This window comes from Chamaea fasciata, unplaced genomic scaffold, assembly GCF_029207755.1.
Source record: "Chamaea fasciata isolate MVZ Bird 193981 ecotype frontalis unplaced genomic scaffold, bChaFas1.0.hap1 SCAF_20, whole genome shotgun sequence".
Classification (NCBI taxonomy): domain Eukaryota; kingdom Metazoa; phylum Chordata; class Aves; order Passeriformes; family Sylviidae; genus Chamaea; species Chamaea fasciata.
Window position 1 is genome coordinate 9,096,790 of NW_027094105.1, and position 27,837 is coordinate 9,124,626.

Below are 27,837 nucleotides of genomic sequence, written 5' to 3' on the forward strand. Positions count from 1 at the left end.
ATGTGGCTGCAACACGATCAGCCCCGGGGATCATGTTTCCTCTGCCCAGACAGGTGAGGTGGAAGGCACAGGCTGCAGGTACTGGGCAGTAACTGGATCCTGCAGACCCAGATAGAGCCACTGCCAGGAGGAACTGCCCAGAGAGCCCCTGCTGCAGGGACAGCTCCCAGCACCATGCAGGTAAGCGCTACAGCCTCTTACAGCCTTCACAGGGTTGGGGTTGGAAGGGACCTTAAAGATCATCTCATCTCATCCCACCCCCTGCCTTGGGCAGGGATACTTTCCATTCTCCCATGTTGCTCCAAGCCCCATCCAACCCGGCCTTTCCCTCTGGATTCTAACCCTGACAGCTTTTATAGGGCAGTGACAGGCCAAGCACCAAAAGTTCTCCTTCAGGGACATATTAAGGGGCACCTCAGGCCTGCAGTAACAGCTTAAAAATAGTCAAAAATTATTCATAGCAAGTCACTCTTCAGAATTTCCACACATGGATGCACAGAAAGAAGCTTTCAACATGGTAACATCCTTCTCAGTGTGGGATCTCACCGTGCCTCAAGTAGATTCCTTAAGTTTCTAGGAGAAAATAATAATAATAATAATAATAATAATAATAATAATAATAATAATAATAATAATAATAATAATACATTAACAATACAAAGACCATGGTTGTGATTGCTTTGCATGGATCTGTTGTAAAATGAGGGAAAGCCTTTTGTTTTGGGAGGCAGGAGAATTCAGTGCGCACGTTCCTGTTCCCCAGCTGACGCCCTGCAGGCTCCGCACACACCAGTGGTGCTTCATCCTCTCCAACGTCCTGCTCTTCCACCTGCTGCTCTTCGGGGCAGATTTACTGGAGCAATACTTCCTGCACTCCCTGCCCCTCTCCTACACCGATGCAAAGGCTCTGGAGATCAGGGAGAGGGCCAGGAAGCTGCACCTGGATCCTCTGAAGGCCAACCTCTCTTACACCAGCAGCAGCAGCGCAGCGACATGCCCCGACCAGGAGATATTTCTGCTCATCGTTGTCTGCAGCAGCCCAGAGAACAGGACGAGGCGAGATGTGATCAGGCAGACCTGGGGCAACGCCACAGCCTCCAGGGGTTACAGTGTGCTGACTGTGTTTGCTGTAGGGAAGGCAGCTGCAGCCAGCACCCAGCTGCAGATGGATGAAGAGGCACAAAGGCACCGAGACATCATCGAGGGCAGCTTCATGGATTCCCCCCAGACGCAGACACAGAAGATGCTGATGAGCGTGGAGTGGACGGTGACTTTCTGTCCCCGTGCCAGGTACATCCTTCACGCCGCCCAGGACGTGTTTGTGGGTGTTCCCAGCCTGGCTGGCTACCTGCAGAGCTTAACCCAGCTGGAGGACATCTACCTGGGCAGGGTGGTTCACCACGGGGTGCCTGACAGGGACCCCCAGAGCCCCGGCTTCGTGCCCGTCCACCAATACCCCGAGGAGTTCTACCCGGATTTCTGCCACGGCAGCGCCTTCCTCGTGTCCCAGGACGTGGCTCGCAAGGTTTTGGTGGCTGCCAGGGGGGTGCCCCTGGCCGTGCCCCCCGCTGCCTTCGTGGGGATCTGTGCTAAAAGAGCTGCCGTCAGCGCCAGGCACAGCTCCCGCTTCGCCGGGGACAGGCACGTCAGCTACAACCCCTGCTGCTATAAATTCATCTTCACCTCTTCCCGCATGAGGGAGGACGAGCTGCTTAAAGGCTGGAAGGAAACCAGTGATGGGGAAAGCTGTTCCTTACTGGAAACCTACTACAGCCTGGTGTCCTGCAAGGTTCTGACCTACATTGATAAGTTCAAAGGGTTCAGCTTGGAGAGGATAAAAAATGAGCTCCTTCGTTTTGTCAATTAGCGTCAATTAACTCCTGCAAAAAGAGGCTGGATTCCCTTTCATCAGCTGTGCTATCCTGTTAACGTTCAGTGCAAAGGATGCCCTCCCAAAGCTGGCTCTTTTCCCTTCAGCAGCAAATGGATTCTCGCTGTTACAGTGTGACACAGCAGAACTGGATGTACTCTGCCTCTCTGAGCACCTACAAGTGCATGCATGGAAGTAAAAAAAGAGTATCCCAACAGACTTTGTCTATATCCAGGGTTTTTCAGACTTTGGAGTCTTCAAAACTCCTCTTTTGTGTGAGTGAGGCATCACCTACTTGCAAAGGATTCTGTAACAAAGGGGGAGCTTTCCATCCACAAAAGGAGCTGCTTCTGAGCAGGCTGGTTCACAGAGAAACTCCAGCAGGAACAGACACTGAGCCATCCTGGAAATCCCTCAAGTGATGCTGTTTGTTAACATCCATCAAATGACAAGGTTTGCTCTGGTGTTTTTTTTCTGGTTTTTAAACAGAATGTTCAGCATGTTACCTCGATTCTCCAGCATTCTATTTCGTGTTTTTTCCTCAGCTCTCTCCACCTGTTACTTTAAGGGGGGGATGACAACATCACCACACTTCAATTTTGTCATTTATATCAGATACAGTAGCAGCATGTAATCCATATGGCAATGTACAGCATGGGCAGGGAACTGCATCTGAGTAATAAGGGGAAAGTGATCAATTAATCAATCAACACTGAGCTCAAAACTCAACAAAATAAAGCATATGTGTACACACGAAAAAAAACCCCTTGTTTGGCATCTCTGCACATTCTAAAATATTGCCTTTGGCAAATGTCCCATGCAAAGCAGATGCTAAACACTCAGCACACAGAGTGGCCTTCGAAAGCACCAGCTGAAAACACACATGGAAGAGGCTCATGAATTGCAGAACAGGTTTATACATTGATTTCTCTCACTGACATTTCAGCACTTGGCTCTACAGAGCCACCAGCGCACTAAAAGCCACCTCAAATAACACAACTGTCCAGAACAAGTGCAAGCTAAGGACTTGCACACTCTTTTGATTTCCTTTTTTGGGGCTTTGATGTGTTTGCTGGATGCAGGATTGATGAAGCTCCCGTGCTCTCTCCAGTCACGAGACACTGCAGCACATTTCTCATCGCTGGCAGATGTTTATTGGGCACATTTAGGATAAAGGCAGCAGCACTGGGATGTAGGATGACAACTCGGGGACATCTTGGGGTCGTGAGCAGCAAGGCATCTCACCTGCACTTAGCTTGGCAAACATTGAGGGATCTCCCCCAACTCCTCTGAGCCCACCTGGACTCCTGGGAAGCATTTTTTGGCAGCTGCACCTCCACCTACCACAGGTAAAATCAGAATTACCGAGGGACAGGATCCTCCTGCTACCCCTGGCAGCACAAGCACATGGGGCCAGAACTTCCCATAGCTATACCTGGCTGACACACTACTAAAACAAGCCCCAAAGTAGTGATTTCATGTTTTATTCTGCTCCCCCTCAACAAAAGGAATACAAGCCTTTGATATGAAGTACCCTGTGGTCTCTGCTCATGGACAAAGCCACTCCTGGCTCTCTCCCACAGTTCTGACATCTTCAAAAGAAGATTCCAATTCCTCAGATGCCACATTTCCATACTCCCACTTCATTCACTCCCTTCAACACAAGAGCTCCACGTTTTTACTCCTTTTAGTCTTAACTAAAATACCACATTTCTTTAAATAACACTTTAAAAAAATTGTATCTCTGTTAAAAAAATGTGTAAACAATTCAAGATTTGGTTCTGAAGTAGCCCTGTAGTGCTCCGGCCACCAAACTGAGCTGCCACCCCACAGCACAGCCAGCAAGGGAGACAAAGCTCCCAGGTGGGTTTGATCCCTACAGAGTGCATTGATTTGTTTTGAAAAGGGCTAAAAACTTTTCTTTTTATTTTTTAAATCCTCGGCAGAAAATGTAAACAATATTTAGGATGATTTATTCCAACAAGACTCACATCCAGCAGGCTGAAAACAAAGAGAATCCAGTCCATGCTCCCTCACGTGGACAGGATCACTGGCTAATTCAGCAACAGGATTCTGACAGAACAAAGAGTGCTCCATGCAAGTGCCAACTTTGGCAGGTAAAAAAAAAAAAAAAAAAAAAAGAGAATTAAAAAAGAATAGAAATTATGGCAGCACCTGAGGTTAAAAACCTTGAGGTGTTCTGGTGGTTTGGGTTTTAACTGAACTGTAACCTACTGAGAAAACAGAAACCCCAAACCCAAGAACAATTTAAAGAAACATTGATAAATTCTGCCAAATAACACACAGCCAGCAGCTGCTAAGTGCTCACCTGGGTTACCTGTCTCATGAAGCACACGGGGAACTTCTGCCATGACATTTAAGGGGAGGGGGGGGAAATATCAAACAGCCTTTAATTTGCTCTCCTGACTCATTTCAAATAGAGTCAAAACATCTTCACGCTCCTTGAAAGAGACAACCTCCAGTGTGGAGAGTTTTTTTTACACCTTGTACCTCAACACCTGTGGCAGGGCTGTGCTCTGCAAGGAAGGGGATTCCAGCCACCAAGGACATTATTCTGCTCCTTCCACAGCTGTAGTAGAAACTGCCTTAACATAATAGGGCCCCTCCTGCAGGTAAGCCCTGAGCCTCAGGTAGTACTGATTGCCAAAGACCTCTGCGATGGTTTTGGAGTTCACCAGGGCCTTCACCAGTTCGTATTTGGCATCCTTTGAAGCTTTGTCAGGCTCCACGGATCTGTCCACAACGTACTCCACAAACCCCGGGCTGCTCAGCATCAGCTTCTGGGCCCAAGGTTGGTTTGCAATGGCCTGAACAGGGAGACAAAAGATGGGAGGGGGGGTGGGAAACATTTTAAAACCCCAGAAAAGTAGTTACACAGTAGGGGTTTTTTGGTATGTGGATGAGGGACAGGAGAAATTAAATGAGACACGAAACCACCACTCAAATCAAGCAGCAGGGTTTAACACTGGAGGACAAGTAGAGCTCATCTTCAAAGTTTTGAGGGAATTATCACAGCAGTGCCTCTCGTACAGAAGCAGCACCTTAGAGCACAACTCTTGCCTTTTTTTTCCCCCTCTCCAATTAATCAGAAAATCAGCATTACAGACATGATGTGTCTGCTGCGTTATTTAAATGGGGAAGCCAAGTGGAGCACGAGGAAAAAGCCCTTTTTCTGACCACTTCTGGCCTTTAACAATAAATTTGTGGCATTCACTTCAAAGAAATAAATAAACCTGAGATTGAATAGGAACACAAGGCACTCCCTGATGTTTCAAACCAAAAGCACTCACAGTGAACACTCGCAGAGCCCCGCAGTGGAGGTCAGGGAATGGCTGAGTGCTGATGCTCCTGAACAGCTCCAGGGGCTGGCTGGACAAGGAGCTGAACCAGGATTCAGTCATCCTTAAAAGGTCTTCTGTCTGCTGCTCTGGCTACGGAGATCACAGAAATGAAAGGGTTTGGTTAGGATCAGGAAAAGCTTTCAGGTCTTCAGGATGTGCTCACAAGGTTTAATCACTCATTCAGAGATAGACTGCTAACCCAGATCCCTGGATCCAAAGACCACAGGGACTGGAGCAGTTTGCCCTTTATCCCTCTGAGCACAAGCATATGAACCAGTTTACTCTCATTCCCTCATCAATCAAGTCTTGATTTTATCTTTTATTAACATTTCAGAACACCTGGCTCCTTACAAACAAACCCAAACCTTTAGGCAAACCAACAAGGGAATTTCAAAACTGTAAATCAATGACTCAGAACACTGACAGCACCACTGCGACCCAACCCAGAGGCTGCAAAATGCCTCCCCACAATTCCTCAGGTGTGTGATGATTTCACTCTGGGAGATTTGAAGGAAAAACAAAGACAAAACCCCAACTCACAGGCAAGTAGAGCAGAGATGAAATGGCATCCAAGCACCGAAGCCGTAACTCAGTGGGGGCATTCTTGGCCTGGTGCCCTATTTTGCTTAAGAGATGTTGAAATCTGTCTCCTTTCAAAACAAAAACAAAAGTGCTCTTAATTAATTCAGCCAGATCTCTACAGGAATGCAGTCACTCATCAGCTACACTATCAATACACTTGTTAGATATGTGAATACATTTTTCAATTATTTTCTGTATCACCCCAAACCAAGTCACTCTTAGATTATAATGAGGAAGTTTTATTAAAGGGGAAAAAAAAAAAAAAAGATACTAACTGGTTTTCTGTAAAACCTGTTTGCCTTCCACGTTTGATCCCAGGATCCCTAGTGTGTCCACAGCCACTCCAATCATGGTTGGATCCTGGCTTTCTGCCATTTCAAAGACTTTTTCCACAAAGACAGGGTAGCGCTCACAGATCTGCTGGGGGCTGTCCACAACTGCCAGATTGCCAAAAAATTTAACAAATCCTGACAAAACAAGACCAAAAGAAAAAAAGCATTGAGGGGAAGAACAGCAACTTCAGCAATGGCAAAATTAAATGTACATTAATGTGAGACTGATTTGTTCCTAAACATGTGTTATTAAGTCTGAACAGTGTTGGTAAAAAAGCTCAAAATAAAGACAGAACTAAGCAACAAGCCAAATATTTTGACTGTTGCTTAATTCATGGTGTTTGTACTCCTAAAAAAACCACTACAATAACACAGACTTTAAGGCTACAGCACAGCCTGTCCAGATCTCACCACTCTTACTGAGGGAACATTCTCCATGTGCCAGACTGTACCTCAGCAATTTTTAAAATATCCAATACTTTATTTATATCCGATCTAACATCCAAAATTTCCCCGGAGCTTTCAACAGAGAGGCTCAACAGAGCTGTCAGTTTAACTCAATCCCAAAGCAAGCAGCAAGCCCTGGGAGGAAGGAATGCCTGGAGTCACCTGGCAAATAGAAGCTGGAGAAGGGATCTGTCTCTGCCCCCAGGATGATGTTGGAGATTTTGTCGATGACTCCCTGCTGAGCCAGGTACTGCCTCCCCTGGGGGGTGTGTGCCAGAGAAGTCACCATCTCTATGCAAGTGGCTCTGCAACAAACAAGGTCATTTTTGTTTATTTCAGGTCTTTTGAAGCACTCGGAGATTAAGAAAAATAAACCACATCCACAAGACAAAATCCTAGCAAAAAAAATCCCAAATGATCCCAGCTGTCCAAGCTTCTCTGAGCTCATCCTTTAGATTTGTGAAAGAATTTGAAGTGTTCCTACTGCAGCCAAACATGATAATTATCACTCCAGCTTGTCCTCAGATTAAGGCATAAAGCATTTGGTACTAAAGCCAGTCTAAGAAGAGGCAGATAAAGCATTTTTCTGAAAGGGGTTCTACAAGAAACACGCACAAATAGGTTTATCAGAGTTTTAGCAGTGGTGGAAATCTCCTTGGCAAACTCACCTGACCAGCACATCCTCTCCAGTCAGCTCCACAATTAACTCAGGGATTAACCCACTGCTCGCACAGTAACTCAGAGACTCTGCTGACACCGATGAAATCTCCACAATTAACTAAAAAAAAGGGAAAAGGACGGTTTATAAAAACATTACAATAATTCATAGCAACAGCCAAATACATCTTATGGTGCTAATTAACCCTACATAGACTAAACGTGGAATTAATCACAGTTTTATCATTAATCCAAACGTTTGCCTGAAGGAACCTCATAAGGATGTTCCAAGTTTACAGCAAATGCATTTGATAGCTCTTCCTGTGCTATCCCCACTAAACTCTAGAATGGCTAAATTGTGTTATTTCTCCTTTGCCAAACACCTCTAGACTGACAGTTGCCATCCCTCCAAAACTTTCAGCTGCACTTCACATCCAAAAGTTAACAGGCTACAGTTAACTATTTTATTTTCAGAGAAACGAACACTCTCTGGTGTCTTTAGCAATTCTGTGTAGCCCTCCCAACGCTTTAGGCACTGCAAGTTAGAAAACAAACAGCAATTCACATTCTTAGACCAAAAAGTCGGAAAGAGAAGTTATGACACCATGAGAGCCCCCAGTGCTGCAATCTCATTCCTTTCTGGTTTTGATAAAGCACAGACATGAAGGAAAAGTGCGTGTAAAGCAGCGAGAAACAAGGATTTGAACAGGGATTTGAACAATAAAAGGCAAGCTGAGAGCCAGGAGCCCCAGAGCACCTGCCCACCTCGTAGCCCCTGTATCGAACAACGTCACTGGTGGCCATGACATTCCTCAGCTCATCCAACAAGGTGCTCCCAAACAGAGCCTGCAAACCCTCCTGCCTCTGGGCTAGCCTTGACAGACATTTGATGGCCTGCAAGCAAAAAAAAAAAAAAAAAAGGAATTTATCATTAAAAATGAACAAAACCACGTGGAGAATAAAATCTGAGATTATCAGGTTTCTGCTGCAACATTCTGTATTAACTTATTAACCACAGCTATACACTTAATTTTAATTATAATTCCATTTTCACTGATGAAAGCTCATTATTATAATCATATTATAATCATCCTCAGCTTGCAGAGGATGGGACAACAAAGCCACGTTTACCTCTTTGGCCACTGCAATTTTCTCCCCACCAATGCAGTTTATGATTTGGTGTAACAGCTCGGGGCTGTGCAGGATTTCCATGACAGCAGCTGAGTCTTCCACAATCCTCCCAACCTGAGCAAAGAGGCACAGAAAAGAACGTTAAAATAGGGGTTTTTTTCCAGCTGCACAGAAAGCCAGAATCACAATTTCTTGAGGTTTTTGTATTAAAACTGCTCAGACAATGCCTGAGCAGCTGCTCTCAGCTGGATTTCCAGAAATCCATCCCAAAGCACAACATCCCACAATCCTGTTCTTTTAAATTAATGCTTAATTAAATGTTCTTTTAAATTAATGCAACAAGTGTTGAGCTCCCACAGCCTGTTTGGTGTTTCCACAACAGTTTAAAGCATCCTGAATATCAAAAAGTTGCTGCTTTTAATTCTCACCTCACTGTCAGTGCTGGAAAGCTTTAACCAGGACAGGTGGCAGGAGTTTTATTCACAAGTTGCTTTAGTCAGGACACAGTTTTGGACGTTATGACTGACACATCACGAAGCACTATACACACACCGCACGGTTAATTATCCCAAATGGCACCAGGGAAGAAAGACACAATTCCTGCCTTTAGCACAAACTGAGGCAGGGAAGAGCAGACGGGGACTAACCCAGAGCTCCGTCCCCTGCCCCTGGAGGAAAGCCAGTACCTGGGCCATGGTGAGGATCTTCACGGAGTCCTCGGGGTGGACGAGGCCCTTCTGCAGCTCCTCCCTCAGGTTCTGGATCACGTAAAGGGGCTCCAGGGCCTGCAGGAGCCTCTCCAGGATGGAAACGCACGTGGACACCTGTTCCCTGCGCGAGACGGAGAGAAAACAGAGCCCTTGAGGAGAGGGACACCGCTGTGCCACCTCCCGCGCCGAGAGAGGGTCGGCAACGAGCCGAGGAGGCGGCAGGACAACCCCCGGCCCCGGGAGAACACCAGCGGGGCCGCTCAGGCCGGCCGGAGCTCACCGGTCATTGACGGCGAGGAGGCCGAAGAGTGCCTCCAGGTGGTGCCCGCCGAGGCGGGCGCGCAGGGCGGCGGGCGGCACGGCCTGCAAGGCGACCCGCAGGGCCCGCAGCTCCTCCGGCGCCGGGTCCCGCCGCGCCGCCCGCTCCAGCAGCTCCGCCGCCGCCTCCGCCATCTTGGCCGCCTCCGCCATCTCCCGGGAGTCTCGCGAGAACTCCCCGGGCGGCAACCGCCGGGCGGAGATATCGCGAGAACTCGGGTCGCCCGTAGCAGCCGCCGCGCCGTTGCCAAGGGCGCCCTTTGTAAACAAAATGTCCGCGGGCCACGCCCCCAAGGCTCCGTCACACCGTGCGTGCGCGGAGGGGGCGTGGCCTCATGTAATTGAGGCGCGGTCTCAGTGATGGAGGCGTGGCTCCGGTAACGATGGGGCGTGGGTCCGGTAACGATGGGGCGTGGGTCCGGTAAAAGAGGCGTGGTCCCGGTAATGAGAGGCGTGGTCTCTGTGGTGGGGCGTGGTCTAGGTCATGGAGGCGTGGTCTCAGCAGTGAATGGGCGTGACCTGTTGGGGGCGCGGTCTCATCGGGGTGGCGGGTCTCGATGCCCCGAGGGCCGGGCGGGGGTCGGTGCACGGCGTCGCCGTTTTTGGGGAAAATCTGGGATAAACGGCGTTTATCTGGGCTCGGGAAAGGACAGCGCCGATCCCGAGAGAGCAGGAACAGCCGGTCCCACCGCGGTGTTTGCCCGGAGCGGCTCCCTGGAGAACGTGCCACCCCCCCTCATGTCTTCAAGCTGAATTTTCTCACCTTCTGCAAAAAAATTGATGTGGTCAGATAACTTCCACAACTTTGTGCTTCCAGCTCCGCGGAAGATGACACCCCACAAATAAATAGGTAATAGATAGGCGGGTTCGGGCGTTCTGCAGGCTGGCGAGGAGTGAATTCTCCTGGCAGATTATGGGAAGAGACGGGGGGGGCAGTGAAAAGTTACACGGGCGGCAATAAAGTTACAGAGACAAAATAAATAAATAAAATAATAAATACAAAATAAAAGACGAAATAACTAAATTAAAAAAAAATAATAATAAATGAAGCGACAGAGACAGCGCTCGGCTCCTCCGCCCCGCGTCCCTTTCGGGAGATTTTTGGGTACAAACGCCACGCCAGGACTCAGCACTTGCCCGCTGGTTTCTATCCAAACAGCCCCGAACAGATGAAATCTGAAAAAAATAACAATTTTATAGACAGAGGAACCAAAGCAAAGGTGACAAATGGCATCAGCACGTCTCAGAGTGCTCTCTGGGAGGGTTCCAGCGCTGGTCCTGGAGGGAGAGCCGGGAAATCCCAGCCCTGGGGTGTCCCACCCCACTTTTGGGGCGCAAACCCCCGATATTTGTCCCCACGGCTCCGCAGGTCCGGCAGGTGCCGAGGCAGGGGGGTGGCAGGCGGGGACACCGCGCTGTCCCTTGTGCCACGCCGCCGCCCCGCAGCGGGCGGGGAGGAGGGAGAAGAGGAGGAGGAAGAAGAGGAGGAGGAGGAGGAGGAGTCAGTGCCGCCTGTCCGGGCAGCGCTCCCGGCTCGGGCAGAGCAGGTGGAGGGGCGGACATGGAGGGGCTGAGCCAGCGCTGCCCGCTGCCCGCCGCCGCCCAGGGCTGCCCCCGGCCCGCCCGCGGCACCGCGCTGCTGGTGAGTGCGGACCGGGGGAGCGGGCACCGGGCGGGAGGGACACGGGGATGGGATGGACACGGGGATGGACACACAGCTGGGATGGACACGGGGATGGGATGGACACGGGGATGGACACACAGCTGGGATGGACACGGGGATGGACACACAGCTGGGATGGAGACAGAGCTGGGATGGACACGGGGATGGGATGGACACGGGGATGGACACACAGCTGGGATGGACACGGGCATGGGATGGACACGGGGATGGGATGGACACGGGGATGGGATGGACATGGGGATGGGATGGACACGGGGATGGGATGGACACGGGGATGGACACACAGCTGGGATGGACACGGGCATGGGATGGACACGGGGATGGGATGGGGATGGACACACAGCTGGGATGGATACGGGACTGGGATGGACACGGGAATGGGATGGACACAGGGATGGGATGGGGATGGACACAGGGTTGGGATGGACACGGGAATGGGATGGACACGGGGATGGGATGGGGATGGACACAGGGATGGGATGGACACTGGGCTGGGATGGACACAGGGATGGATGGACGCGGGGATGGGATGGACGCTGGGATGGACACATAGCTGGGATGGGAATGGACATGGAGCTGGGATGGACGTGGGGGTGGATGGACACAGGGATGGGATGGGGATGGACACAGGGATGGGATGGACACGGACACGGGGCTGGGATGGGGATCCAGGACACAGGACACTCCCTGGGGGGCACAGCAAACACCAACCCACGCCAAGCAACCACGGAAATCTCTATCTGTACCTTTGTGTTAGCAAACCTCTCCCCAAAACCATCGTGCAGGAGGGGTGGGCTCCCTGTATCTGCTGGGAGAGAAGCAAATTTCCAAGTTAAAGTTATTTTACACTCAGCATCACCACAAGTCGGGTTCGGGTGGTGTCGTGCAGCTGGGGTTTTTTAACAGAATCTCATCAAAATTAATCAAAAAGTCCTAGCGTTGTGGTTCTAAACTTAAAGGTGGTTTTAGTTCACCAAAGCCAAAAGAAGTGTTGCAGAAATCTGAGTCTCTCTGCACTTTGCTGCTCGCTGCTTTTCAGTGAAGTTCTTCAATCCTCACAGAGGCGTTTTCAGTTTTGTTCCCTTCAGTATTTTGGCAATCATGGGTTTAATTGGTTTTTCAGGCGGGGATCCTGATGTTTCACTCCTCTTTTGCACCATCCCTTGGCAAATACAAATGTTCTAGGGAAAAAAAAAAAAAAAAAAAAAAAGGAGGAAAATCTTCCTTTTCATAAAAAAAGGGGGAAAACAGAAAAAAAAAAAAGAAAAAGAAAAAAAAAGAAAAAACAAAAAAGAAAAACACAAGATAGTGTTCATGTTTGTACTAATATTCTATCAGAAGTGATCCTGGGGATTTCCTCATCACATGCACATACATCTTACAAGAAGATTAATGATCAGCAGGCTGAACAGGTTGGATGTTCGTTGTTTTTTTCCTGAGCAAGGAGCGTGATTACATTTTAATCTGGAAAAATAGGTACACCAGCACATCTCTGTTTGGCTTGCAACTCACTGAGTGGCTTCTGGGATTTGTTGTATAATATTTGTTAAATGGCTTAGTGGGAAAACGAGAGCGCAGAAGGAGCTCTAAAAATGATGATGATGAGAAGTCTTGTGGTAACAAAGAATATTTCCTCAGATGGGTTGGGAAAGAGGAGGCAGGCAGCACAGCACATCAGTAATTTTCCAAATGGGAAGGAGTTCCCGGCTTTGTGGTGACAAGAGGGATTTTTAATTCAATTAAAAAAAAAAAAAAAAAGAAAAAGAAAAAGGGAGATTTTTACATTAGTGCTGTAATGCCAGGCTTTTCAGAGGAAAAAGGAGGCTGGAAATAAGGCAGAAAAAGGAATATATTCTTAGTCTTCTGAGCATTTTTTTTTCCATCACTGCAGCTGAATCCAGGCCAGATGCTGTTTATGTCAAAAACAAAACAAACGACAAAGGGAAGGCGCTGCAGCCCAGACTGGCACCGTCCTTCAGCTGCTCCTCAGCACTCCAGATTAAGCTCCCCGTTCCCCCAGCACCCCGCTGGGATAAGGATGTATTTTTGGGAGGCTGCTGATGGCGCGTGAGCACAAACAGCAGTGAACAGCAGCTCCTGCCCAGCAAACCCCACTTGTTGCTGCAGAGCACACCTGCAGAGGTGTTTGTGCAGCCCTGCGGACCCGGGCTGTGCACACGGAGATTCCTGTGCCCCACAGGGTCCTGGTTCGCTCACTGTGCTTTTGCCAGCAGATTATTGAGATTAATTCAAAACCCGCCTCGGAGCTGGGCCGTGAGGCTGGGTGGGCTGCTCTGAGGAGGACAACCTGGCAGGGCAGGATGGAAATTCCCCAGGTCCTGGCGCCTAATCTGTTTCCCATGGACAAATCCCTGACATCCTGCTCTTCCCCTGCCCTCAGGGAGGAAGGGGGTCCTGTCCCCCCAGTTTCCCAGAGGGATGGACACCCCAGGCACGTCTGCAGATGTGCCCTGAGCAGGAGAGATGTGCTGGGTTAGGGAACCATTCCCTTCTTGCTCTTTTTTTGCTCTACAAACAGAGACATTCCATGTCTTACCTCCTTATTCTTCTTCAGAAAACCTCTCCTGGCCGCTGTGGGGTCTGTAACCCCCATTAGTCTGGGGGTGACTTCCCACAGTCCAGGCCTGGGCACCCCTGGGCTGACACAGCCCCAAAAGTGCCCCTCTGCTGCCCTGAGCACGAGATTGACCCTCTTGGAGGGGAATTAATCCCCCTAGGAGCAGGTTCTCCCCTTAAATTAATTTAATTCGATTTTAAGAGGAGCCTGGAATTGCCCCTCGAGTGACGGCCGATGCAAAAGCCGTTTCCCAAAGCGCATTGTTTCCCCCCCTGGTGTTCTCTCCGAGGTGCTGGCGCTGCTGGTGCTCATGTCCCCCCTGCTCTGGGGCCTGGCCCTGCAGCTGCACTCGGCTGTCACCGGCAGCTACGTCCCAGGGACACATTCCATCGCCCTCGTCACCTGCCTCAACGAGCAGATCGCCAGGGACATCGCCAGGTACGGCACTCCTCCCTCCCCTGCTTGTCTGCTGTGCGGGGCTCCCAAAGGCCGAATATTCCCTCTGTCCCTCTGCGCTTTGCATTTCTAAAGGGGCCAAGCCCTGGCAGAGAAGCTGTGGCTGCTCCTGAATCCCTGGAAGTGTCCCAGGACAGGGTTTGGAGCAGCCTGGGATAGTGGAAAGTGTCCCTGCTCACGGCAGGGATGTAAGATTTAAGGTCCCAACCCAACCCAAACCGTTCTGGGGTTCTGAGATACCCAAGCAATGCTCCTCTCTGTGCCCTGATGTTTCTGGGCCTGAGAGATTTTCAGCCTGCTGGCAGCTGCTGACTTTTTCCCCAAGGAAAAATTTCTCCAGAAAGCTTCTTCTCAAAAGAGTCTTGGCAGACAACTCTCCTTTCTCCGAACAATCCTTCTCCAGGTGAATTTTGCTGTTTCCCCGGTTTAACCAGTGGGATCAGAGAGGTGTCGTTCCTACTCACCCACCATGTTAAGTCTGTATCGGACTTTAATACAGTCTAATTAAAGATACAGGTAAAAGGCAGTAAGAATTAGACAATAAAGCCTTCTTTTTCCACGCTCTTTGCCTTCTGAAATATTTGGAGTCTTTCTTTCGTGTCCTACAACGACACCTGGAGCAGCAGAACACCGCCTGGAGAAGGATTGTTTGGAGAAAGGAGAGTTGTTTGCCAAGATTGTTTCGAGAAGAAGCTTTCTTGAGACATTTTTCCTCGGGGAAAAAGTCAGCAGCTGCCAGCAGGCTAAAATCTCTCAGACCCAGAAATATTGTGCCCATACCTCTCCTCTGACTCTGTCAAGAGCTGCTCCGTCCCAAGGAAAGCTGACATTTGCCTCTGCACTCAATGCCGTGGTAACAGCGAGCAATTCTCAATTTATTTCACTGCCTTGCCTTCTCAAGGCCCGTTTTCACGACCCTGAATTTCTGGGTCCTCAGGTGGATTAAGCTCCAGCCTGGTGTTCTCTGATCTGCCACAGATCCTTTATTCCTCCCTAGAACAACGCAGACGACAAAATGCCGGGGGGATATTTACAGAGAGGGACGAAGGACAGCACTCTGACATGAAAGTAAAGTACGAAAGGAGCCCACAACAAACCCTTGTGAGGCTCCACTCTGCTCACCAGGCAAACTTCAGGGACTGAGGGCTTCTCCTCCATCCTTCCCTTCTCCTGTTTTAATATGTGAGATATTTTGCACGCAGAGGGTTTTTTTTCACACATGTGTCAGTCCCCTGACTCAATGGACGGTCTGTCCAAAGAGCTGAACCCGTGTTGACTGGGGAAGTGTTTATGATGGACCGTGAAGTTTCCTGCAACACCTCCCTCGCTGTTTTCCTGCCGCCCTGCTGCTGCCAAAACCCCTCCATCCCCAGCAAAGCGCTCCCAGACACGTTCAGGAGCCGACAGGCTACTGAAAGGGAGTTTGTGTCACCCTAAATGCTGCAACTGTATGAAGAAATTCAAATAGAATTACGTCTGCGCCGCTCGATGTCTCCCAAAAAAAAAAAAAAGAAAAAAAAAAAGGAGGGACTGTACCTGGTGAAAAGAGCCTCAGTCCCCGAAAATGCCTCATCTTAACAGCTTTGCAAATGCCTTCCACACTTTGTTCCTCGTCTTGCAGGGAAGGGAGAGGGGATAAATCACTCCCCCCTCGCTGGGATGTGTCCACTTTGGGTGTGGTTTTACTGGGGGAGTACTCATTCCTTTGTTCTGGAACTGGGAGCAGTGAGTCCTGGTGGCAGGGGGTGACACAGGGCTTCTACACTCATTTCCCCCCACTCCTGTCCCCTGTGCTGTCCTGTTTATTCCTCCTTTGCACTCGCTCAGATGGATCATCTGCGAGGGAATTTTCCAGTGGTTTAAGGAGAAGGGATTCAAGCTTTGGGAAGGCAGGAGGGCTGCAGGTAGAATTCAGCATTTCAAGACCTTCTTGGCTGTCCTGGGAGGAGCTGACCCCCTTGGCCGGGCGGTGTCACTCAACTGCCAGCCCCCACTGCTGCCTTAGATTCGTGCTTATCATTTTCTTTGCTTTTCTGCTTATTAATATTTAATCCGTCTCGCTTCAGGGCCTACTGTGAGGCACAGACAAAGGAACACGCAACTGAGGGCCCAGCCCAGAGCTATCATGCGTTATGCAGACGTTTCCCACAGATCACATTCAGCTCCTCGCAGCGTTCTCTGTTCCCCCGGTGGCCTCTCGTTGCTGGGACAAAGTTCAGGATCTCACTTAGGATCTCAATTTACTGGGACAGAGCACGGAAACCAAGAGGTTCCTGTGCTGAAGGGGCCTGCGAGTTGCAGGCAGCAAATCCGAACTGATTTGTGCCATGTGTGACATGACAGGCGCAGCGGGGGCGGCTCTGCTCCTGCTGCTGCACTTTGTTGGTCTAAAGATTAACTCAAGATGCTCCAGGAGCATTAAGTGCCTGGAACTGCCCGAACATGGGGAGAGCAAACCACCCTGAGCCTCCTGGGGGGGCTTTTCCTCCCCAGCCACGGTCCCCCCAAGGCAGTGTTAACAAAAACCAAAGGTGGAGTCCCTGGTGCCCTGCCCGAAGGGACAGCTGCCACCTCTGTGACAAGGGCCAGGCGCTGCTCTGGTCACAAAACACAACGTTTTCCCCCCTTTTTCTTCTAAAAGTCCTCCCTGTAATCTCTGAAGTGTCACCTTTGCTGGCAGCCCTGAGCAGCTCCGCAGTGACAAACCAGCCCACAGCTAACGGAGGCAGCCGGGGGGGAAGGGATTCATTAGGGCTGCAGATTTCTAGGGCAGGTTTTGGGTCGAAAAAGCCTTGATGTGGGTGATTTAACAAGCTGCACGTTTAAGGCTGCTCTGGCAGGAAGGGGCACAGTTGGGCAGTGGCGGGCAAACCCCTCTCCTGCCCATCCCAGGCTGGGTTCTTGCGGCCCCACGGTTCAGTCCCTGGTGACCCCACAGGCAGAGGGGCACAGGGCTGGCCCTGGGCAGGGTCCTCCAGGCTAGGAGCAACACCCAAACTCCCCCCGCAGCTCAGGGAGGGTCCCAGAGCCCCGCCAGGAGAGCCTGATCTGAACCATCCCCAGCCAAAGTTCACCTCTGTTTCCTCAGGGTAATAAGTAACCCAAAATTCCACGTCCCCAGTGTCCAAGCTGCTGCTGCCAGCCCTGGGGCAGCACGAAGGAACGTCCCCGCGGCTGGGGGTGAGCCCCGGGCTGGCGCTGACTCCCCTCCTGTCTCCCCCAGGGCCATCATGGATAAGAGGCTGGCTGCCTACGTGAACATCCTGCCCAAGAGCTCGGCCCTGTGAGTTGGGCCGGACGTTCCCCAGCAGAGGAGGCAAACCTGGGCTCGGCAGGGAGGGAGGGAGGGGATGGACACGGCCTCCAGCAGGCCGCTGGGTGTGTTTGTGGGTGCAGGTGGTGGGGATGAGCCTCACCGTGCTCAGAGCTCTCGCTGAGGAGCAGAGATGCTCTGGCTGCCCCTGGATGAATAAATCGTTCATCTGTCGGTTACTTGGCTACACAGACATCCAGCAGTTTAGGGTCCTTTACAAAATCCAGCAGCTGTTTCGGGCAGCAAGAACAGCGGGGTTTGACCTCGGAACCGGGCCCGGCCATGCTCTGCAGGTGTCCTCAGCTGTCCAAAGAGCAAAGCCCCAAAAGGGCTTTTCCTCACAGAACCCCCCTGGCAGAGGAGAGGGGCACATCCCAGCACAGCCTCCCTCGGGAGGGGATTCCTACGTCCCACCTGAGGGCAAATCCCGTAATTCCCTAATTCCCCTCACCTCCTACAAACCCGAAGCCCGGAGCAGAGCTCCTGCACAGCCCTGGCAGCCCCGGCTGGGTTCTGCTCCGTGCCCTCCCGAGCAGGAGCCCTGCGGGCAGATGAGATCAGGACGGGCTCCTGGCAGGGGAAACGTGTTTTGAAAGGTCACATCTGACTCATGAGAAGCGCGGCTCCTCTCCTGCAGGGAAAAGGAGAGGAAGGAAGCTCGGCCACAATCCCTGCAGGCACTGTCCCCCTGTCACTGCTCAGAGCGGGGTCACCACCACAGGACAACCCCCAGCCCCATTAAAATCTGCCCTGCCAGTCCCCCTGGGCAAAATAAATAATATAATTTAAAAATAATAATAATAAAAAAATAAATCGGAGATGCTCACTCCTCAGCAGTTTTTTAGGGCCAGCAATGCTTGGGTTTGCTGATGCTGCTTTTCTTTTCCATCCAGGTATTTCTGGAAAGGGGAGCTGGAAGAATCCACTGAAATACTGCTGGCAAGTGATCATTCCCTATATAAAAAGAAAAAAAAAAATCCCAGTTGCAAAGGGCCCCAGCTGAAAGGGGCTGCAGGGAGGTTTGGGGAGGATTGGGGAGTGTTGGGGAGGTTTGGGGAGGGTTGGGGAGGTTTGGGGAGGGTTGGGGAGGTTTGGGGAGGTTTGGGGAGGGTTGGGGAGGGTTGGGGAGGGTTGGGGAGGTTTGGGGAGGGTTGTGGCACCGACCTGCTGGGTTTGGGAACATCCCGCAGGGAAGAGCCCTGGAAGAGCTCCTTGGCACAGCCCTGGCCGTGCAGGGTGGGAGCTGCACATCAGGATCCCTCCACCCCCTCACACCTCCCCTGGGGCTTGTTTTGGTTTTTTTACTCTCCGCAGCTGGTGAAAACAAGGACGTCCAAAATTGGGGAATTGTCCAACTACATCAGGTGAGGCTCCACAGGGGCACTGGGTGTCCCACCCAAGGTAGGCTGTCACCTCCTGCTCCAGCTTTGGGGGTCCCTTGAGCCCCTTTCCCCAGCCGGGGGAGGGGGGGTTTAGCTCTTCTGCTGTCTTTTACAAGCCTGAAAAACCCAGAGATGCCATCAGAAAAAAAAAAAAAAAAAAAAAAAAAGCAGAATTCGCACGTGGCAGAAAAGGAGCTGCGGGCGCTTTGAAGCGCGGGGCAGGGCCCGGAGCCTCCCGCGGGGCTGACTCTGCTCCCCCGCGCCTGTTTCCAGATCCATCCACCCCTTTGAAATCCCCGACATCGTCAGCCTGCCCATCGCCCAAGGAAACCCTCTGTTCCTCCAGTGGATAGGGGAGAACGTCCCGCGGGACTGAGCAGCGCCAAGTGCGGCTGGTTTGGGGGGATTCCGGGACCCTGCTGAGCGGCGCGGGAGGCACCTTTCATCTTCTGGGGTTTGCTGTGGCACAGGGATTTGGGACTGGGAAATCTCCGCGCCCCGGGAGCTGCCGCAGGCTGAGCCGGGCAAGGGCCGCCTGCACCAAAAGCTGCGGATGAGGACGCGCGGAGATGTTCCTGCCGGGACACCTGGAGATGTTCCTGCCGGGACACCCGGAGATGTTCCTGCCGGGACACCCGGAGATGTTCCTGCCGGGACACCCGGAGATGTTCCTGCCGGGACACCCGGAGATGTTCCTGCCGGGACACCCGGAGATGTTCCTGTCGGGACACCCGGAGATGTTCCTGCCGGGACACCCGGAGATGTTCCTGTCGGGACACCCGGAGATGTTCCTGTCGGGACACCCGGAGATGTTCCTGCCGGGACACCCGGAGATGTTCCTGTCGGGACACCCGGAGATGTTCCTCTCAGGACACCCGGAGATGTTCCTGTCGGGACACCCGGAGATGTTCCTGCCGGGACACCCGGAGATGTTCCTGTCGGGACACCCGGAGATGTTCCTCTCAGGACACCCGGAGATGTTCCTGTCGGGACACCCGGAGATGTTCCTGCCGGGACACCCGGGGCTGCCTCGGGCTGTCGACAGCCAGTTCCAGCCCGGAGCCGTGGGCTGGCGGTCCCCGCCGTGCCGTGTGTCCCCACCGGCGGCCCCGGCCCCCCGCTCGCAGCATCCTGCCCCGCTCTGCCTCCTTCCCCAGCCCGGGGGATGCAGGATGTGGCCGTGTCGGCCCCCGCCTCCCCGGCGGGGCTGCTGGAGCCCCACAGAACACGAGGAAGCAGAAAACTCCGCCAGCAGCACTCACAGACTCGGCCACGGAGAGTTCCCAAGCCACACCTTGAGTGCTGTGTCCAGCTCTGGGCCCCTCAGTTTAGGAAGGACGTTGAGACTCTTGAGCGTGTCCAGAGGAGGCAACAAAGGTGATGAAGGGATTGGAAAACAAGCCATATGGAGAACGACTGAGGGAGCTGGGGGTGTTTATCCTGGAGAAAAGGAGACTCAGGGGTGACCTGATCACTCTCCACAACTCCCTGAAAGGTGGCTGTGCTCAGCTGGGGTTGGTCTCTTTCTCCAGAGGACACAGCCTAAGGCTGCGTCGAGGGAAATGCAGGTTGGATATTAGGAAGAAGTTTTTCACTGAAAGAGTGATTAAATATTAGAATAGTCTGCCCAGGGAGGTGGTGGAGTCACCATCCCTGGATGTGTTTAAAGCAGACTGGATGTGGCACTCGATGCCATGACCTGGTTGAGGTGTTAGGGCTGGGTTGGACTCGATGATCTTGAAGGTCTCTTCCAACCTGGTGATTCTGTGAATTCTGTGATTCTGAGAGCTGGCATGAGCTGGGAAACATCCCCAGGCAGCTCAGGGAACAGCAGTGCCAGCAGGACCACGACCCTGTGTCCCCATCCCCACCTGAGCAGTGGCTTTGTGCCCAGTGGGACTTTGTAACAAGGTCCTGGTGTTAATGGTTTATGGGATGTAATTTCTGGAATGTTCTGGAGTTGTTTGCGGGGCCGGGAAGGGAATAAACAGGAGGGTTTCTTACCTGGGCAGGCTCTGGTGGTCACAGCTGGGCAGGAAGAAAGGCCTGGCCTGGGCTTTGTACACCTCAGGGCACAGAACACAACCCAGCAGCACCAGCTGCCCCCGTGGGCACTGGGCGTCCCAACCCAATAATCCTCACACTACAGAAAAAAAAACAGTGACGTTGAAAAAAAAAAACAACCCACTTTTTAATTGTACATCAGACACATTAATTACAACTTGGGTACAACGAGAGTTGCTTACAAGCAGCAACCTGAACTCAGAGATCAGAAGGTGCACAGAGTTGTTATAATCTCTATTATAGCGAATGCAAAATATACTCTGCAACAACAACAACAACAAAACCCCAAAACTTTTAGAGGCTCCACATTCAATTCTCTGCAAGAAGCCAGGAGAGGAGGAGAGGGAGCAGAGAGGGAGCAGAGGGGAGCCAGGGCCACATCCTGGGTGCATCCACTGGGACATCCCCCAGGCATAACCCTGCCCAGCCCTGGCACAGCTCCACAGGCACTAAGAAAGGGAAATATCTGAAGTGATCCTTCAAGGACAAAGCTAAGGCAGGACGGGGAGCTCTCCAGCTGCTGGACACCTCCCTGCCAGGGATGGGGGCACGTGGCAGCACCTCTCCTAAAAGGACAGGGACACTCTGCTCCAGGTGAGCCGAGATCCCACAGGCACAGGTAGGACAGGACAGGGTCTGCTGATGGACAGGACCAGCATGGCCCACCCTCCATCCCATGGGACAGCCACGGGGAGAGATGAGAACATTAAAAGTCTCTCTCTCTCTCTATCTCAAGGAAAATAAAAATCTAACACATCTATCTGATATTGGAATCTTTCTTTTAAAAGCCAACTCCTCTGCTCCTGCCCAAGCTGGCAGTATTGCTTTGTTAAAGGAGGGAGCTGCTCCTTCTCTCCTGCAGACAAATCAATCCAGTGCTCACAAACGTCACCACCAGGAGAGAGGTCACAGGGGTGGCCACAGGGACCCCAGTACAGCCCCTTCCCCCTGCCCTCTTCAGCCTTTTTTTGGTTTGTCTGCTGGTTTGGCACATTTGGGATGAAGATTCCTGTAGGAACAAAGGCCCTGGGCTGCAGTCTGTGAAGCGCCCGTGGTGGTTTTTAAGGCAAAGGAGGATTTTTTTTTTTTTTTGGACGATCTCTTCCTAAGGTCATGATTGTCAGAAGAGGGAAACGAGGCTGGCGCAGCAGCACACACAGTCCGGGTTGTGGGGTCAGAGCACATCAGCCCCACGGCTGCAGCAGCCACACCTGGGCTGCTCTGGGGGCATTCTCCTCTCATCCAAAACAAACCGCATCCCTTTGGTGAACGGATTCAGGATGAGGAGGAGAACCCCAAGAGCTGTCCCCACGGGCACAGGGACGGGCGGGGGGAGCCCGGGGGTGAGGAGGGGTCGGTGTTTTGGCAGCAGGAGCCCCTGGAGGCTGCTCAGCCAGGCTGGGACGAGCCCGGCTGTGCCAGGCACAGACCCCCCAGTGCCAGCAGGGTGTGGGGTGCCCCCCAAACAGCTGCTCCAGCTGTGCCAGGGGGACCCTTCTGCAAGGGCCAGAGCCCCTCCCTGCTCCATCAGCAGGGCACGGCTGGGCCACGCTCTGCATAAACACAGCCAAGGAATAAAAACTGTTAATATGTCAAAAAAGAGGGTGTCAGGGCTTCCTGTTTCATTCCTGGGCAGCACTGCCGGCCTGGGCGCTGCCTCCGCCCGCCGGGATGGCCGAGGGGAGGCACCAGCACCTCTCCTGCGCCTCCCGGGCTTCCCCAGCAGCCCCATCTCCTCCGCTTTGGCTCCGGGAGAGGTTTCGGGCTGGCGGGGCTCAGTAAGGGGTCGTGCCTTCCCACTCCACCAGGTACTGCACCTTCCCCTCCAGCGTCACCCTGCGGGCCAGCACCTGGTACTTCTCCCCGCACACCAGCCGGCCCGCGGCCCCGAAGTAGCTGCTGATGGAGGACTTGAGGTGGGACAGCGAGGAGTCGTCCTCGCTGATGCTCTCGAAGGTGTGGCTGTCGATGCCGTCGTCGGGGCGCTCGGGGCCGGCCGCCGCCTCGCTGCCCTCGGGGGTGGTGGTGGCCGGGCGCCCGCCCAGCTCGGCCCGGCTCCTCTTGGCCCCCGAGGCGTAGGCTGCGGCCGCCAGTTTGCGCTTGCGGCTGCCCACGGTCCTGCGGCTGCCGGGGGGGGGGCACGGGGCAGGAGTCAGGGCGGCACCCAGAAGGTGTCCCCCCGCCCTCCGTGCTGGGTTCTGGAGGGGGCACAGCGGGAATTTGGGGGAGAGCAGCAAGGACGGCTCCGGTCCTGAGCACCCAAGTGCCACTCTGCGACCCCCAGCCCGTTCTGGGACACAGAACGTTCTGTCCCACGCCCCAGGGTGGGACATGGAGAGGGGAGACACAGCCCCTCGCCCCTCCGGCCGTGCCACCGGGACCCCTCCAGAAGGGGACAAGGGGCACAGTCCTCACCTGGACTCGTAGGAGAGGCTGGTGGTGGCCGAGCCCGAGGTGCTGGTGGCATCTGTGGAGTCCAAATCCGACAGGAAGGTCTGTCCCGAGCTGGCACTGTGAACGGGATGGGGTGGGATGGGACAGGCTGGGATGCAGCATCGCCCCCAGCCCGGCACAGGCGCCACCCCGGGTCCCCCACAGCCCTGCCCCAGCAGCACGGACCTTTTCAGGCTCTGGATCTCATCCAGCGTGAAGTCAAAGATGCTGGCCAGGTGGTGGTTGGTGCTCCAGGCCGAGGTGAAGTCACTCTGTCCCGAAAACAAGCTCACTCCTCACTGCCTGGCACGGACCCCACACACCCCCCACCACTGCCACCCTGTGCCCGGGGCCGCCTTCTCCTTCCCGCGGCCCCGGGCATGTGACAGTCCCCAGAGCGAGGGGACAGGAGCTCTCCCTGCCCTCGGGAGGGGGCAGCAGCTGATCCTGCCCTCGGGAGGGGACAGGAGCTGACCCTGCCCGCAGGAATGGGCAGAACTGGCGGACGGCCCCAGGGCTGCGCAGTCCCCGCGGCTGCCAAACCCCGGGCGGGCTGCGGGGAGGAGGAGGGGGCGAAGCACTCACGCTGGGAATGGCATCCTCCAGCAGGAACTTGGCCCTCTTGCGCCGCGCTCGCCGCTTCTGCTGCTGCAGGCTGCAAACAGGGCGTGAGGGCGGCGCGGGCAGCGGGGCCGCCGCTGTCTGCGGGAACGTCCGGGCAGACGGGGCCACTCACCCGTCCTTGTGGGAATATTTGCTCTTCCCCCTCTTCTTCAGCTCGCAGGAGCCGCTCTCGCCCTCGCCGGGGGCTTTCTCCGGCAGCACCTTGCTGGGGGGGTTCGGGGGGACGCGGATCCGCAGGCGAAAGATGCATTTCTTCTTTTTGATCTCCTTCCCGCACAGAAACCTGGGCGGCAGAAGGGAGGGGGCAGCCCTCAGCCAGGCGAGCACGGGAGCATCCCTGTGGCCGTCCCCGGCCCGGGACTCACCTGCTTTTGTAGCTGTTGAGGGCGTTGAGGAGGTGCGGGCCGCGCTCGGAGATGGGGGTGCCCGTGAGCTGCGGGACAGGGGGGCGGGCAGGGCTCAGTGCCCGCCGTGGTTATGCAAAATCCAAACGGACGGGGGAACCCGAACTCCGGCTTTCGGCTCCTGCCCGACGCCGGGGAGGCAGGGAGGGAAGGAGAGAGGGAGCCCAGGCCTGGCCGGAGCCGCCCCGTCCTGCCCCGGGACAGGTTTGCAGGTGTGGGTGCTTCTCCCAGGCTCCCACCCGCTGGGGAAGGTGTCAGGGCTGACATTCCACGGACAATCCCAGAGCAGAGGAAAGGGGATTAAGCTCCCGCGGAGCAGGAGCTGCCGTGCTCAGCGCTGCACGAACTGGGGTTACATTTCTCACTGCCGTGGCTGCTCCACAGCCCGAGCCCCGGGTGTGCTTGTACCTTCCCGAGCTGCAGAGGGTCCCAGTGGTGGTTCACAAAGGCCAAGATCTCCTCGAAGTCAAAGTACTTCTTCTTGCTCTGCACGCCCAGGTTGTAGAGGGCGAGATGGACGATGTCCACCCTGCGGCAGAGAGGGGCACAGGGTCAGCAGGAGGCGGCCACCACCATGTGCCCTGCCCTGCCAGTGCCACTGCAGCTCCCAGGTCCCCCCAAAGCCACCTCGGGAACCTTCCCACCCTTCACAGGGCAGCCCAAAGCTGGATCCCAGCGGATGCCGCAGCCAGGACAGCATCCCTTGAGTTTTGGGGAGAGGTGGGACTCTGCCTGCAGCTGTGGGAAACCCCAAACACACAGTCCTGGAATGCTTTGTGTTGGAAGGGGGCTAAAAAATCACCCAGTCCCACTCCCTGCCATGGGCAGGGACACCTTCCACTAAAGCAGGTTGTTCCAAGCCCTGTCCAGCCTGGACCTGAACACTTCCAAGGTGTCCCAGAGCCACCTGGGCACATCCCAAAGGAGGCAGAGCCCGTTTCTCACCATCTCAAGGGCAGCCGCTTGATGTATTCTGGCCCCTGGTTGCACACGGAGCAGAAAAACACATAGAACCTGGAAAACACCAGGGACAGTGCTGGGGGTGAGGCTCAGCCCTAGAGCCATGCAGGGCCCAGGGATGGGCCGGGTGGGACAGTGACAACAGTGACAGCAAGGCCGGGAGGAGCGGGGCTCTGTGGGACAGGGATCCCTGTGGGTGTGGGATGGCTCAGGGACACACAGCTGGGCCGTGCCCGTGGTTCCCCCCCTGGGAGGCAGCTCAGCAGGGCCTCAAGGGCTCATACCTGTCCCCAAACATCATGGGGTCGCTGAGGCACTGGGTGCAGGCCTCGTGGAACCACTGCCGGCAGCGGTAGCACTGCAGCATCTTCAGGTACCACCTGGGCGGGGACAGAACGGTGACAGTGAGGCCACCGCCCCGGTCCCCTCCCAACCAGGAACTGTGTCCCTAACTGGTGTTTCTGGGGACCCAGATGGCAGAGGCAGCACGGGGAGCAAAGCTGCCTGCCCTGCAAGCCTGGGATCAAACATCCCCACCCTGATCCCGTCTTCCTTTTCCCAAAAAACCCGTCGTGCCAGGCGGGCAGGGCCTTACTCTCCGGGCCCCCCGCAGTAGCAGTAGCACTGCTGCTGGTTGGTGCGGTGCGGGGAGTCCCACTCCAGCAGCTCGGGGTTGTAGGACAGCACCATCTTCACGGCCTGCAGCGTCCTGGCGATGGCTCCTTTCTTCAGGGCACCCCCTTTCTGTGGGGCAGACAGGGACGGGCTCAGCTCAGCCACCCGGGAGGACCGCGTCCTGCCCCACCGTGCCGGGCACGGGCAGCGCACGGAGCCGGGATCGCGGGGCGGCCGCACTCACCCGCACGGCCAGGGCGAAAATGCAGCGGCGGCAGAACCAGGGCGTCCCCAGCGGGCCCTCGGCGCCGCTCGCCACCGGGATGTGGCACTGCTGGTGATAACCTGCGGGAGCGAGCGGCCTCAGCGCCGCGGGGCCGGCCCCAGCCCCGCCCGGCGGGAGCGGGACAGCCGCACTCACCCAGCCCGCACTTCCCGCAGATGAGGATTTCGTTCCTGGGCCCAGACTTCTTCCCCAGGCAGATGCTGCACTTGGGCTCCTCCCCCGGGACACCGGCTGAGGGACGAGGGTGACAGAGGTGGCTTGGGGAGGGTCCCGCAGCACGGCAGCCAGCGGGAAAGGGAGGTTGGGCAACACTCACCATGCTGGATGTCCTTCCAGAGCACCCAGTACTTGGAGTTGTCCTCAAAGGTGACCAGGCAGCTCTGCTTGGAGCCGCTCACCTGCCAGGAGAGAGCGGGGACAGGGGTTGTGGGTCAGCTGCCATTCCCAGCCCTTCCCTGTTTCCCTTGGCGCCAGCTCCCGTCTCTGGGGGCTGCGGGCGGCCAGGTTTGGGGCAGGATGTCAACCCCAAATGTCCTGCTGACCAAAGACACATGGAGCCAGGCCGGCACCCGAATAGAGACCGAAGAATAGAACCGGGGAACGGCACCGGCGCCGCCGCGCAGCCCACGTTACCCTCTTGATCTTGCCGAGGTAGTAGAGCCCGTCAGTCCAGCGGCACAGCACGTACTGCCCCTCGCTCAGCCTGACCATCAGCTCCCGGCAGCCGCTGCCCCTCCGCGCCGGGCCCGCTGCCGGCTGCACACGGCCGTACACATCGCGGATCAGTGGGCTCAGCTCGGGGGTCTCCATGGGCGGAGCCTGCGGGGACACACGCGCTGTCACCTGCGGGGATCACACGCGCTGTCACCTGCCCTCCGGGCACGGCACACCGGCCGGGCACAGCATCCCTGAGCGTTTTGCCTGGAGGTGGTTCGGCCCCACCAGCAGGGGCTCAGGGCGCTGCAAAGCAGAACTGATGAGAAGGTTCCTCCTTCCCACGAAATCCAGGGAGCAGCCAAAATCTCTGCTACTGGTGAAGAAGAGGGAATTAATCCCCGGCAGGCTCCCACAGCGCTGGGACACGCCACGGGTCCGCGTGGTTCCGTTTTGGGAAGGGGCACATCAGGAATAAAAGCTTTAAATTTACTGCGATTTTAAAAATCACGATTTCCGCGCCGTTTTGTGGGCTCCCAAACCACCGGGACCGCTGCAGGAGCAGGGATGTGCCAGCACCACCCACAGCGAGCCAGCCCAGGCGGCCAAATGTCACCGCCACGAGGTTTGGGGTGCAGGAGGCAAAGAAACCACCCACAGCAGAGCCGCGATGGCAAAGGACGCCACGGAAACGACTCGGGGGGGACTTTTCTCCCCTCGGCGCTCCCGTCACGGCCACACGTGTGGCCTCAGGGCGCCACGCGTGTCCCGGCGCCGCGGATGGCGACACGAGCCCCCCCTCTGCCCGGCCCCTGCCATCCATCCCTGAGGACTCTCCCGCTCCCCGGGAGCCCCGGGACGGGCAGAACCATCCCACCCACGGCAAAGCCCACGGCACGTCCCGAGAGCAGCACCCGCCGGGAGCCCCCCGCGCTCCCCTCCGCTCCCCGCGGGGTCGCCGCCGCCGCCGCTCCC

At 54.8% G+C, this 27,837-nt stretch overlaps 4 protein-coding genes across 7 annotated transcripts; 2 read left to right on the forward strand and 2 right to left on the reverse strand.

Annotated features, from left to right (window-relative positions):
• On the forward strand, positions 1-1,867 carry B3GALT9 (beta-1,3-galactosyltransferase 9). Its single transcript, XM_066201577.1, is given in 3 exon segments — positions 1-42; positions 44-53; positions 732-1,867. Coding segments are annotated over 3 exon segments (1,188 nt in total).
• A 683-nt stretch (positions 1,868-2,550) lies between these two features.
• On the reverse strand, positions 2,551-10,518 carry PSMD5 (proteasome 26S subunit, non-ATPase 5). 3 transcript variants are annotated; one of them, XR_010723511.1, is made up of 11 exons: positions 9,372-10,070; positions 9,068-9,212; positions 8,382-8,495; positions 8,016-8,144; positions 7,262-7,371; positions 6,756-6,898; positions 6,090-6,281; positions 5,773-5,882; positions 5,182-5,322; positions 3,862-4,698; positions 2,551-3,210 (listed from the first exon to the last, which is right to left on the reverse strand). XR_010723511.1 is itself a non-coding variant. In XM_066201250.1 (11 exons), the coding sequence occupies exons 2-11, from the start codon at positions 9,560-9,562 to the stop codon at positions 4,441-4,443; spliced, it is 1,533 nt and encodes a 510-aa protein (XP_066057347.1). In that variant the 5' UTR covers positions 9,563-9,928; positions 10,173-10,518; the 3' UTR covers positions 3,780-4,440. The 3 variants fall into 3 exon arrangements, 2 of the variants coding, with proteins under 2 accessions (XP_066057347.1, XP_066057346.1); XM_066201250.1 differs by lacking the exon at positions 2,551-3,210 and adding an exon at positions 10,173-10,518 and having other exon boundaries at positions 3,780-4,698; positions 9,372-9,928; XM_066201249.1 differs by lacking the exon at positions 2,551-3,210 and adding an exon at positions 10,173-10,518 and having other exon boundaries at positions 3,780-4,698; positions 9,372-10,022.
• Positions 10,519-10,934: 416 nt separating this feature from the next.
• On the forward strand, positions 10,935-21,022 carry CUTA (cutA divalent cation tolerance homolog). Of its 2 annotated transcripts, XM_066200959.1 has the most exons (6): positions 10,935-11,051; positions 13,961-14,109; positions 17,351-17,410; positions 18,334-18,379; positions 18,755-18,804; positions 19,096-21,022. In XM_066200959.1, the coding sequence occupies exons 1-6, from the start codon at positions 10,971-10,973 to the stop codon at positions 19,196-19,198; spliced, it is 489 nt and encodes a 162-aa protein (XP_066057056.1). In that variant the 5' UTR covers positions 10,935-10,970; the 3' UTR covers positions 19,199-21,022. The 2 variants fall into 2 exon arrangements, with proteins under 2 accessions (XP_066057056.1, XP_066057057.1); XM_066200960.1 differs by lacking the exon at positions 17,351-17,410.
• Positions 20,989-27,837, reverse strand: PHF19 (PHD finger protein 19). Its single transcript, XM_066200958.1, has 14 exons — positions 26,842-27,837; positions 26,525-26,606; positions 26,344-26,439; positions 26,167-26,267; positions 25,903-26,051; positions 25,592-25,687; positions 25,293-25,361; positions 24,756-24,876; positions 24,309-24,376; positions 24,056-24,226; positions 23,905-23,974; positions 23,506-23,591; positions 23,302-23,397; positions 20,989-23,010 (listed from the first exon to the last, which is right to left on the reverse strand). Exons 1-14 carry the CDS (start codon positions 27,016-27,018, stop codon positions 22,662-22,664), a joined length of 1,731 nt encoding a protein of 576 aa, XP_066057055.1. The 5' UTR covers positions 27,019-27,837; the 3' UTR covers positions 20,989-22,661.

What these genes read in the sequence shown, in the direction of transcription:
- PSMD5 (XM_066201250.1), bottom strand. Translation starts at nt 9,562, where the DNA reads ATGGCGGAGGCGGCCAAGATGGCGGAGGCGGCGGCGGAGCTGCTGGAG. An exon ending in AGATCCTCACCATGGCCCAG is followed by an intron (nt 8,496 to 9,067) that starts GTACTGGCTTTC and finishes CTCTTTGCTCAG; the next exon opens with GTTGGGAGGATTGTGGAAGA. An exon ending in GGGCTCTGCGAGTGTTCACT is followed by an intron (nt 4,699 to 5,181) that starts GTGAGTGCTTTT and finishes CTCCCTGTTCAG; the next exon opens with GCCATTGCAAACCAACCTTG.
- CUTA (XM_066200959.1), top strand. Translation starts at nt 10,971, where the DNA reads ATGGAGGGGCTGAGCCAGCGCTGCCCGCTGCCCGCCGCCGCCCAGGGC. An exon ending in CCCGCGGCACCGCGCTGCTG is followed by an intron (nt 11,052 to 13,960) that starts GTGAGTGCGGAC and finishes GTTCTCTCCGAG; the next exon opens with GTGCTGGCGCTGCTGGTGCT. An exon ending in GAATTGTCCAACTACATCAG is followed by an intron (nt 18,805 to 19,095) that starts GTGAGGCTCCAC and finishes GCCTGTTTCCAG; the next exon opens with ATCCATCCACCCCTTTGAAA.
- PHF19 (XM_066200958.1), bottom strand. Translation starts at nt 27,018, where the DNA reads ATGGAGACCCCCGAGCTGAGCCCACTGATCCGCGATGTGTACGGCCGT. An exon ending in ACCTCGGCAAGATCAAGAGG is followed by an intron (nt 26,607 to 26,841) that starts GTAACGTGGGCT and finishes CTCTCCTGGCAG; the next exon opens with GTGAGCGGCTCCAAGCAGAG. An exon ending in CCCATGATGTTTGGGGACAG is followed by an intron (nt 25,362 to 25,591) that starts GTATGAGCCCTT and finishes GGTGTTTTCCAG; the next exon opens with GTTCTATGTGTTTTTCTGCT.